The sequence below is a fragment of the Macaca nemestrina genome, chromosome 1 (assembly GCF_043159975.1).
Source record: "Macaca nemestrina isolate mMacNem1 chromosome 1, mMacNem.hap1, whole genome shotgun sequence".
NCBI classification, from domain to species: domain Eukaryota; kingdom Metazoa; phylum Chordata; class Mammalia; order Primates; family Cercopithecidae; genus Macaca; species Macaca nemestrina.
Genome location: NC_092125.1, coordinates 144,818,051 through 144,830,204, shown reverse-complemented (window position 1 = coordinate 144,830,204; position 12,154 = coordinate 144,818,051). Strand labels below are relative to the sequence as shown.

At 35.9% G+C, this 12,154-nt stretch overlaps 1 protein-coding gene across 6 annotated transcripts in view; it reads left to right on the top strand.

Moving 5' to 3' along the window:
* The window catches only part of LOC105482800 (protein kinase N2), a 161,047-nt gene that overhangs the window by 104,996 nt on the left and 43,897 nt on the right, over positions 1-12,154 (top strand). For 4 of the 6 annotated variants that reach the window (XM_011743150.2, XM_011743143.2, XM_011743149.2 and 1 more), the window contains 2 exons: positions 7,767-7,952; positions 9,265-9,374. In XM_011743150.2, coding sequence (XP_011741452.1) covers positions 7,767-7,952; positions 9,265-9,374 — 296 coding nt within the window. The remainder of the gene's footprint in view (positions 1-7,766; positions 7,953-9,264; positions 9,375-12,154) is intronic. The other 2 variants (XM_011743148.2, XM_011743142.2) reach the window with 1 other exon arrangement.

Genomic DNA, 12,154 nt, shown 5'->3' with positions numbered 1-12,154 from the left:
TTTTCAATTCCAGAATTTCCGTTTGGTTCTTTTTTATAATTTTTTTTTTTTCCGTATTGATGTTCTCTTACTTGTTGACATATCACTTTTCTTGTTTCCCCTAGATATTTGTCCGTGGTTTCTTTTAGATTTTTGAGCAATTTAATTTAGTAAGTCCAACATCTTGGCTTCCCCAGGGACAGTTTCTGTTAATTTCTTTTTTCTGTGAACTGACCATATTCTGTTACTGTGCTTGCTTCATAATTCAAGTACTTCCTTTCCCTAGTATACTTACTCACAAATCAGATTCTACTCCCAAAGATTTCGTTTTTCTGCTATATGTTGAATGTAGTTGTTTGCTTAGCAACTTTTATAATCTATTTTGTAGAGACTGTCTTCTTTCTCATGTATTATCCCTGAGGTGTCTATTTCATTAATACATTGTAAACCAAAATAAAATTCTAAGCCACCCAACCGAATGCATGGACCCCTCCTCTCAGCCAAAGGCATTCTAAAGTAAACCTGAAACATTAGTTCAGGTCATGCTGGGAATGGGTGGTTGGACATGCCTCATTATGCCTTCCTCCCTTTGGAATTCGGGCATAGCAGACCAGCAGTAACATCAAAACAGAGACCTTAAGACTGACAGAACAGACTTTTTCAGTAGATAAGCAACATTTACAGTCTCTTCTTTCTGAAGCCTGCTGTCTGGAGGTTTCATCTACAAAATGAGAACCTGGGTCTCCACAACCCCTTATCTTAACGACACTCTTGCAATACTCCCTTGTATTGATTCCAGGTCTTTAGATAAAGTCTTTCTATCAATTGCCAATCAGAAAATCTTTGAGTCCACCTGTGACCTGAAAAATCTCCACTTTGAGTTGTCCCTCTTTTCTGGACCCAACTAATGTACATTTTACATGTATTGATAGATGCCTTATGTCTCCCTAAAATATATAAAACCAAGCTGTAACCCGACCACCTTGGGCACGTGTTGTCAGGACCTACTGAGACTATGTCATGTATGTCCTTAATCTTGGCAAAATAAACTTCTAAATTGAGACCTGTCTCAGATACTTTTTGGCTTACTGTGTAGTGGTCATCGGGTGTTTCAACAGACATTTCCTTTAATTCCTGAAGAAGAAAAGATTGCCCAGTCTTTGCAGCTGGGCCCTGTGCTTGAGCACTCACTCAGACACTGTACAACTCTGCATTTGCTTTGTGCAGAGCTTGAGAGTCAATCATAGGTGAGAGCTTAGGGTGTTCTCAGATCTCTTCCGAGGATGCCTCTTCCTTGCACGTAGCCTTCTAGTATCCCAATAATATGTACAAGCATTGCAAAGTCTTTTATTCTCCAAAGCATTTCCTCTGCTAGCTGTTGCTCCCAGGTTCTTTGGCTTTTCTATTGTTTACCCCAACTGATCTTCTTTTTTCCTTAGTTTGCAGAGATTGTTTCATTTGCCTTCCATTGTTTTTGACAGATGCTCTCCACTTAGCTGTTTCTCTGCCTTCAAAGATTTTCTTTCTTTTTTTTTTGAGATGGAGTCTCGCTCTGCTGTCCAGGCTGGAGTGCAGTGGCACGATCTCAGCTCACTGCAAGCTCCGCCTCCCGGGTTCACGCCATTCTCCTACCTCAGCCTCCAGAGTAGCTGGGACTACAAGTGCCCACCACCATGCCCGGCTAATTTTTTGTATTTTTAGTAGAGATGGGGTTTCACCGTGTTAGCCAGGATGGTCTCGATCTCCTGACCTCGTGATCCACCCGCCTTGGCCTCCCGAAGTGCTGGGATTACAGGCGTGAGCCACTGTGCCCAGCCAAAGATTTTCTAGTTATGTGAAATAATGGCAAGCTGTTGGTGTTAGTATTTTAAGGAGCCCTCAGACAGGTCAAAGCAGGTGATCACAATTATTTTAGAAAAAGATCTCTGCCCCCTCCTTACAGCAGGCTGCCATCTTCAATACTGCCCCCAAGCTGTTGGGAGTTAAGAGAAGGATGAGGCAAAGGTAAGTGAAAACTCCACAGAGCTCTCCGGAGTGTCACTTGCTTTTTGGATTTTGATTAAACATTTGCTTATTTGTGGTAAACCTTTGAATGTTTTCCAGAGTTGTGATAAACTCAATTCTGAAAGTTTCTGTCAGTTTCTTTTTCTATTTCTGTAAAGAGACTGTCTTTGTACTTTTTTTTTTAGGATTCATTACATATATCTTTTTAAAAAACAATTTCACAAGGCCAGATTTATTAAAGGAATATACTTTATTCTGCAATTATGTCCATCTTAAATACTAGATGCTATGTGATCTGATCTGTACCACATGAGGACTTTCTTACTCCATCATTTTCTCTGACATCACCCACAAAGGCTTCTTTTTTATGGGCCATGTGAATATGACATATTTTTGTTACATGACTTTCCAGAATCATTTAATTTTCTTATGAATATTAATATCAACAAACCTTAAAAATTTTGAAGTTATGAAAGTGTTCTTCAATGTTGCATAGCATGCTATCACATTCTGGTTGTTAAGAGTATCATTATTCAGTTTTACTCTGTGTCAAACTTATACATCAAAACAGGAAGGACAAATTTACAGTTAAACTTCGCTGTTGCCACTAATTAGGATCAGTCTAAAGGTGCAGTTCACAAATTGAGTGCTTAAATCTGAGGCAACCTGGGATACCAAAGTGAATTCACAAGGCCACATCAGGATATTTTAAGTTTTTGAGGGAAGCACAGCATTAACTTCCTATAGTCACCATTCAGACTACTAGCTCAAGGTAGTTACAGTTTCAGCGTTAGGTGGAGCTACATTCCTGTCAGTGATGTCTTGTATTTATGAAGCTGGGTTTTCCTCGATTGCTGTGATTTTGGTTTTTTTAAAGTGCTATGCGAAATCAGTGTGAAATAGGAAATCAGTGTGGTAGTTTCCAAACTGATTCCAAAGCTTTAGAAGTTATACAGTTTCCAAAAGGAAGTAATCTTGCTTAAGAATGAAAATGCTTTTTCTTTTAGTTATATGTATTTTTTTTCAAATAGCTATTAATTTGTTAGGAAAGCAATCATATCCTATGTTTGGACCTAACTGTTTAATAAGCAGAACTATTAGATATATCTTTGGGCCTTGGGACACAGTTAAAAAATAGTTTAAAACATTAGGGCACCATGAACTGAGAAAGCTTGGCAACCTCTGATCTAATTCTTTCATATTTGATACCTATTTATCTTTCCAGTCATATCTCTGTAACTCCTACCATGAATCTTCTGTCACAAACTGGTTTGTGCCCGGTGCCTCCTCTACACTGCTTAAATGTCTTTACCTTAGTATTCATCTTCTTCTTATATGTATTTTTAAATCAAAACTGGAATATAGACCTATAAAGAACAAAGACCTTGTCGTCTACCTACATCATATCCTCGCCTCCAGCATGGGATATTTGATACATTCAACAAGTACTTGGTAAATAGTATCTGACAATTAGGCAAGGACTATACTTCAGGCAAGGACTGTACTTATTGTCTACTAAGTTTCACCACCTTTTGGCTCAATACTGAACACATTGTTGATACTCAAGCACTTCTGAATGATGCATTGATTAAAATATGGTTGTCAAATATTTGGAAATTAACCATATTTCTAGAAAAGTAATAAAGTCACATTTTAGAAACTTAGCTGGAGCTGACTGGAATTGTTTTCCTTTTCTAGTCTCCTGTTCCCTCTTTTCAGTTCCTCCTTCCCCTGTTCGTCATTCCATTACTAAACTTTACTCACAGTTATATAAGTCACCAACCAAAAAAGAAGTATCTTACAATTCTTAAGACATTTTAAAAAAAATTCTTTAAGCTTCTAAGGGACCATAAACTAAATTTTAAGTAACTAGGGAAATAGTACTGACATTAATAGAAGACTCCACATGACGAAAGATGAACATGGATGAATAGTAAGAGCATTTGCTGTTCTGAAGTTTTTACTGCATGCTATTATTTGTGGTTCATCTCATACTCTGGTTTCTTTTGTGGTTGCATGATTATACTACTGAAATTTGCAAATTTGTTGCTACTTCAAATAAGGTAAAGTTGATTTTTTTTTGGGGGGGGGCTTCACGTTTTGAGAAATTTACTAGTTTTTATAAGAGGATATTTCTACAGAATTTTAAAAAGTTGCCTAATCATACCACGATGAAATACCAAATTAGTGAAATAGGTATAAAATAGTTTTCCAGAAAGCTGAACGAAAAATGTTAAAGCATTTACTTGTTCTAATGCAATTCATAGTTATTACTTCTGAATACCAACATTTACTTCTTGGATTTGCTTGTTTTGAAAATTTCATATTGTGCTTTATGAATGTAGTTTTAAACTATTTCTAATGTGTTTATATGCAATTGTGTCACCTCATAAAGAAACTTCTAGATGTTTAATAAAGAACTCCCTCTAGATTTTTTTTCCTAAATGAAAGCAGGTGTTGAGCATTGTCATGTTCTGATATACTGAAATTACTAAAATATTTAATAAGCTACCATAGTTTGAAGTAGTAGCCAGATGTTTTCAGTTTCCCCAGGATGCATTTTACAGCTGAGCATTTGCAGTGGAAATTAGCTAAATTTGCCAGTTTAACAACAAAACAAGAAACACAACAAATTTTTTGAACTCAAAATGATATTCTACTTAATGTGTTAATACTATACAGTAAGATAAGATTTCCACAGTCTAACAAAACATTATTGACACTCCACCTCCCAATGTTAATAGCCTTATTGAGATATAGTTTACATACCATAGAATTCACTCATTTTAAATATACAAAGTATTTTTTTTAGTAAATGCATATGCCTATTTCACCATCATCAGTATCCAGTTTATAGAGCAGTTTTATTGCGGAATAATTGACATACAAAAACTATACATATGTTAAGTGTATGGTCTTGCTTTCATTGTTTTGCATAAGAGATCTCCTGCCATCTTAATCTTTGTTCCTCTTTATGTAACATGATTTTTTCTGGCTACTTTTAGTGTTTTTTGTTCGTGACTGGTTTGGAGAAATTGGATTATGGTGTGCTTTAGTATGGCTTGCTTCTGTTTCTTTTGTTTAGTGTTCATTGAACTTCTTGTTGTATACTTCTTGGGTTTATAGTTTTCATCAAATGTGGAGAATTCATGGCCTTTTTTTTTTTTTTTTTTCCTAATACATTTTGTGTCTCCAATTCTTTCTGCTCTCTCTTCATGAGAAATTTCAATTACACATATATGGCCACTTGAAATTAAACTCACAGTTAATATATGCTCTGTTCTTTTTTTATTCCCAAGTCTTTCCTTAGCGTCTTCTATTTTTGATCATTTCTTTACTATGTCTTCAAGAACAATAATCTTTCTTTTGCAATGTTTAATCTGCCTGCAGTCCCATCCAGTGTATTTTTTTTTTTAATCTCAGATGTTGCCGTTTTTTAATCACTAGAAATTTGGTTTAGGTCTTTTTCATTTCTTCCATGTGTCTGTGCCACATTTTCAGTAGATTGACTGTTTTGATGTCCTTGCCTTCTAACCCTAACATTTATGTTAAGCCACTAAGCTTGTAATAATTTGTAATGCAACCATAGAAAACAAATACAGCTGGTAATCTTTGAGTAGATGGCAGACATTGTGAATTTTCCCTTGTTGGATGCTGAATATTTTTGTATTTCTATAAATATTCTTGAACTTTATACTAGGACACAGTTACTTGGAAACAATATGGCCCTTTTGGGTACTGCTTTAAAGATTTGTTATGTGAAATCATTTAGTTTAGGGGTAATTATTCTCTACTGCTGGGGCAAGACTCTTTTGGATATTTTCTTAAGTACCTCATGAGTTGAGATTTTCAAGCCTGGTTGGTGGTGGCAAACACTATTCCTGCCTTTATGCCCTGAGTATTGTTCTTTCTAACTTTTTCAGTTGGTTCTTTACCCTGCCTCAGATCTTTTCTTCATAGGCAGGTGCTGATTAGTACTTTTTCTTTTTTTGAGAGGGAGTCTCGCTTTGTCGCCCAGGCTGGAGTGCAGTGGCGCAATCTCGGCTCACTGCAAGCTCCGCCTCCCAGGTTCACGCCATTCTCCTGTCTCAGCCTCCAAGTAGCTGGGACTACAGGCGCGCACCACCACGCCCGGCTAATTTTTTGTATTTTTAGTAGAGACGGGGTTTCACCATGTTAGCCAGGATGGTCTCGATCTCCTGACCTCGTGATCCGCCCGCCTCGGCCTCCCAAAGTGCTGGGATTACAGGCGTGAGCCACCGCGCCCGATTAGTACTTTGATGAATACTTGAAAACCCTCTGACCATCTCAGGAGTTCTTTCTATGAACAGCTGTCTCCTTTATTCTGCCTTGTGAACTCTAGCTGCTTTGATTTCCTTGTACTCTCATTTCTGTTTCTTCAACTTGGCTCCCCTGAGTTTCCCCCCTCCCTGCGCTGTGTCCTAGAAATTCTTAAGACAGTAAGCTGGAGCAATCTTAGGGCTTATCTCATTTGTTTCCCGTCTCTCGGGGATCACTATTCTTCATTGCCTGATGTCCAGTGTCTTTAACCCTTTTTATCATATATTTTGTCTGAATTATTATTATTATTATTATTTTTTTTTTTTTTTTTTTTTTTTTGGTATTTTGGATTGGGAGGCTTTGTTACTTACCTGGACAGAAATATATAAGTACTTAAGTATTATTAAAAACAATTTAAAACTTTAAGTAAAATTAAGTAGTTATTTAAATTAATGGGACAACTTTTACCAGAAATACTCCTCCTAAAATGTTATTTAGTGTACAGTATCTAAAATGTTAATACTGAAGCATTATTTAAATTCTAGTATATTGTGCCTAGCCCAAATAATGACAAAGCCATATATCCAGAGGACCTAACGCATAGTTCTTTGTTTTCATTTTGAACATCTTTAGTATTTTTTTGCCTAATAAATTGAAGTTATTTTATGCTTAATTACAACCCATAATTTTTTGGCTAATTAAACTAACAGAATGGAAAGATAATGTCATTTTACATCAAATAGAACACAAATTTATTTAGTTACACAAAAACCTTGTAAAGTTCTTTTCTGTGTTAACTACGTAACTATTAAACGTAGTTCCTTTTCACATAGTGAGACTTCCTTATTTCCAGTTTTCATGTACCATTTTAATGGCATATTATTTAGCTTTATGTTTCTCCTCCCATACCTCTACCAACATAGTTTATGTAACTTGTTTTGTTTTATGCCCTACAGACAGACAGCTTTTGGGAGATGCTGTTCCTTTTTTTTTTTTTTTTTTTGGGAGAGAGAGTCTTGGTGGAATACAGTGGCGCAGTCTCGGCTCACTGCACCCTCTGCCTCCTGTGTTCAAGCAATTCTCGTGCCTCAGCCTTCCGGGTAGCTGGGACTACAGGCGCACACTGCCGCATCCAGCTATTTTTTGTATTTTTAGTAGAGACAGAGTCTTACCATGTTGCCCAGGCTGGTCTCAAACTGCTAAATTCAGGCAGTCCACCCACTTCGGCCTCCCGAAGTGCTAGGATTATAGGCAAGAGAGCTACCATGCATAGCCAGGAGGTGCTGTTGTTTTCTATAAAATTTCTTCTAATTGTCTAAGGAATTTGTAATGGTTTCTCTAATTAAAATAGGAAAGATGATAACTACCTCACAAATCCTCTGGGAGAAGAGTTTTTGTTACCAGATTATTTTTTTCTTTTTTTGAATAGATAACAGATTTAGTTTAAGGATTCCATGGATTAAGGATTGATGTTCTTATTTGATATTTATGTATGCTAACAGGTACTTTGGAAGTTCGTCTTATGGGCTGCCAAGATATCCTAGAGAATGTCCCTGGACGGTCAAAAGCAACATCAGTTGCACTGCCTGGTTGGAGTCCAAGTGAAACCAGATCATCTTTCATGAGCAGAACGAGTAAAAGTAAAAGCGGAAGTAGTCGAAATCTTCTAAAAACCGATGACTTGTCCAGTTCAGTAACCAGATTTTTAAAAATCATGTAACAAACTAAAGTGCTTATAGAAGGGATTTCTGAATGGGGATAGAGAAGAATATGAAGTGTTCAAGTTGGACAAAGTACTTTAAAATTATGGTTTTTATGATTTAATTTTAAAATATTAAAAGCTTTGATGACAGGAAACAAAAAGGCAACAAATTCTATTTTGTTAAAAATACATTACAAAACTGAATGACAAATAACATTAGTTCTTGTGGAAGAATGAACTATTGAGCATCACTCTTATGCCAAACTGAAGGTATACAGAAGCTATGAGACTGGTCCTTCTTGTAGAATCATATCTTGATTCCTTTATTTTTCTTTGTTTTTTGAGACAGCATTTTGCTGTTGCCCAGGCTAGGTACAGTGGTACAATCATGTCTCACTGCAGCCTCAACCTCCTGGGCTTAAGTGATCCTCCTACCTCAGCATCCTAAGTAGCTAGGACTATAGACACGTGCCACCATGCCTGGCTATTTTTTTTTTTCAGAGACAGGATCTCACTATGTTGCGGAGGCTGGTCTCGAACTCAGGGGCTCTAACTTTCCTTCCACCTCAGCCTCCCAAAGTGCTGGGATTGTAGGTGTGAGCCACCATCTCCAGCCTTGATTCTTTTAATGGTTTACTGACACTTTAATAGTAACATTGAAATTTTGGTAATCTAACTGCTGATCCAGATGTGTTTACTGAGATAATAGCCTGGTAGTCACTGAGATGGGGGATGGTAGGGGTGTCGTTTGAGGAGAGTAAAATGCAAGAGGTTTGGAAAGCACTGGGGAGAAATTCTGAAGTATAAGCGTAAACTACATAAAGATATATAACAGGGGAAAAGCATGTGACAGTTCAACCTACCGTAGAATACAAAAGTGAATTTGCCTGTGCTTTCCTGTGTATAGAGAGAGGCTTTAAGAAAAATGTGAAAATAAAGAATTGTTTAAGGCAACAAGCTCTGTAAATATCAGATAGAGAAAGAAAAACTGATTGATATTCACACAAACACAGTGTGGCAAACAACTATTTATCTGTTCTTTCAGTCACATGCCAATGTAAACAAAAGAGATAGCAGTCACTATTTGTGTTTTTGTCGAACACAAACAATTTGGGAGTGTCTAGTAGGAGTGTATGTATATATAAAACTAGCCATTTAGATTCAAAAGTTTTAATATTGATTATGAAAAACTTTATTTTCAAAGGGTCTTAAGACTTTTATTGCTAATTAAACAGCAGTACTTCTATTTTTTATAAAGGTTTAAGGTTTTTAAGCTAGTTTGTAAATTTTAATTACAGATGATGTCTGTGCTGTTTTGAAGCTTGATAATACTGTGGTTGGCCAAACTAGCTGGAAGCCCATTTCCAATCAATCATGGGACCAGAAGTTTACACTGGAACTAGACAGGGTAAGAGGACTAACATTTTTACTTGAATTTTAATTACATTATAATTCATTTTAAATGTTAGTTATATTTTTAAGAAGGTTTCAACAAGTTGTATTCTTAACAAGAATAAAAATAGAACTTGTTTTTTATATTTCTTATTCAATGAGTTATAAAGTCTACCTTAATATAGAGATGAATATCAGATAGCTATAAGATCTTTCATTTGTGTAGTAATTTGAAAATGTTTCATTCATAGCAACCTGACAGATCAGTAAGGTGTAATATTGAAGCATATAGGTGATCTTAATAATGCACTGTCTAACAACTAAGGCAATTCTTCTGGCTCACCATGTGTAGGATATCTTACTCAAGCTATATTTGAAATGAGCTATTAGGCTTGGTCACCCAGCCTTCTATGTGTTTCAGTGTCTTTCAAGAATAATTTGAATAACTAGAATTCAGTCTGTGGCCATAGAACCCAACAGAGGTTAACTTGGTCCACAGTAGATTTAAATCCATAGTGATAACTTTTAGATTCAAATCCATTCATTGGGTTGTGAGAGGAAAATTATGTAATCGTAATTTTATCTAAAAACTAAGTAAAAGATACTAAACTTTTTTATTATTTGGTATTTAGGTTGATGGTATATGTTATTCTAAAAATTAATTATGTTAATGAAAGCAGATTTACAATGCTTAACGATGTATGCTGTGAAAATGTTTTGGGGATTACTATTCTAAGCCTCTACTTTTAAAACTGGGAAAGCATTAAATTTTAATTATTTCCCAGTTTTAAAAGTAGTGGCTAGAACGGTAATCCCCAAAACATTTTAAAAGCATTCAATGTTTTACCGACTCTAAAGTGGAGTTAAGAATGTAATACTCACAGAACTGTTACAATGAAAAACCAGGGTAGTGTATGTAAAATACCTTGCATTGCCTGGTACATTTAAGCCATTCAGGGGTATTCTTTCTTTTAGCCTAGGGTTTGAAGTATGGCTATGAATTTGAATATAATGAAAGTGGATTTGAGAATGGAGAACTAACTGGTTGAATGTCATTTTCTTTCATTTCAGAGCCTATTTAAGGTAATTATCAAGTAATATAGAAAGGAAACTTAAAGAATTGTTATTAGAAGGAAAATGACTAGGATATTTTTCTTATGAGAAGGTTATTGTTAATAAAGTTTTATATTGAAAAGATAAATTACAAGTAATTCAGAATCTTGCCATTATTTTGTAGTTGAGGAAACCAAGATCCAGGTTAGTTACATACCAATAAATTTCAGGACTGGTACTAGACCTTCAGTGTCTTAACTTTTAATTGGATGCTCTTTTTCTGTCTGGTGATTTGAATGAGAAGGAAAGATAACAGTAGCACAGAGGAGGAAACAGCAGAAGATGATGAGTGCCTGGAATAGATAATATGGTTTTAAATTACCTAAACTACAAGCTTAGAACAATAAAAGACTGTGATAACTGTTTGTTCTTTACCTACCATTGTAATGTTCACCTAAAAATGTTTTTCACCTCAGTGGCATCAGGCATTTTTCCCACTTTGGAGTAATGCTCCTTTTAAAACTTGGAAGACACTGCATGTTAAGCAGATCCTCTAGGTTCTTGATAGGCTGTTTCTTACCCCTAATTTGATTATAAACTTTTCCTAGGCAGAGACCACATTCCCTATTAAAATAGCTCCTTCTGTTTACATAGGATATTTTACATTTTCATGTGCTTTCTATTCTTTTATCCCTTATATTTATAGACTATTTATAGAAAATGTTTATAAAATCATGTACCGATGGAAACATTTCAAGCGGTCTTAGTAATAAAAGAAGAAAAAATTTATAGGAAATATTGCTTTAAACTGACATGTTTGTTTCCAGCATTTTGTCTCATGTGTCAACTTTGTCTTCTATGGCATTCCGGAACTCAGTTGTCTGTAATGTTTCGAGATAAAAAATTCATAGTTTTTTTTAGACTTGTAGGATAGTTCTGGAAATGATCTAGATCTAGAATGATCTAGAAAAATTCAAATTATGTTCTGTGGAGCTTCAGTGTTCTGCAGAATTGTCTCAAGAGGCAACACAGTCTTTTTTGTTGTTGTTTTGGGATTTTATGTAAAATATCATTTGGATTTTGCTATTAGAAAAAACATTTTTAAATTGTTGGTATAATTTAGCTCCATTTTACAAACTAAGGAAATTTTGGCCCTCAGGCTAAATAACTAGTCTAGGGTATAATCCAGGATTTTTTTTTTTTTTTTTTTTTCCTCGTTCTTGAGATGGAGTTTTGCTCTTATTGCCCAGGCTGGAGTGCAATGGCGCGATCTCAGCTCATCTCTACCTCTGCCTCCCAGGTTCAAGCGCTTCTCCTGCCTCAACCTCCCGAGTAGCTGGGATTACAGGCATGCACCACTCCTGTCTAATTTTGTATTTTTAGGAGAAATGGGGTTTCTCCATGTTGGTCAGGTTGGTCTTGAACTCCTGACCTCAGGTTATCCGCCCACCTCAGCCTCCCAAAGTGCTGGGATTACACTCTTGAGCCTGGCCTAATCCAGTTACACTCTTGAGACTGTGCCTGGCCTAATCCAGGATTATTAATGAAGTCTACTGACTACCAACTCTGTGTTCTTTCTATTCTGTCGGGTTACTCTTTTATATTTTCTTGTAGCTATGCAATTTTTCATTTTCCCTGAATTCCCTCAGCCTTCCTGTTATAAAAAGCTTAAACTCCCATGAGAGATTGAAATAAAAGACAAAATGTTACACTAAGCCCTGTTAACTTTTTGCACCTTTCCTT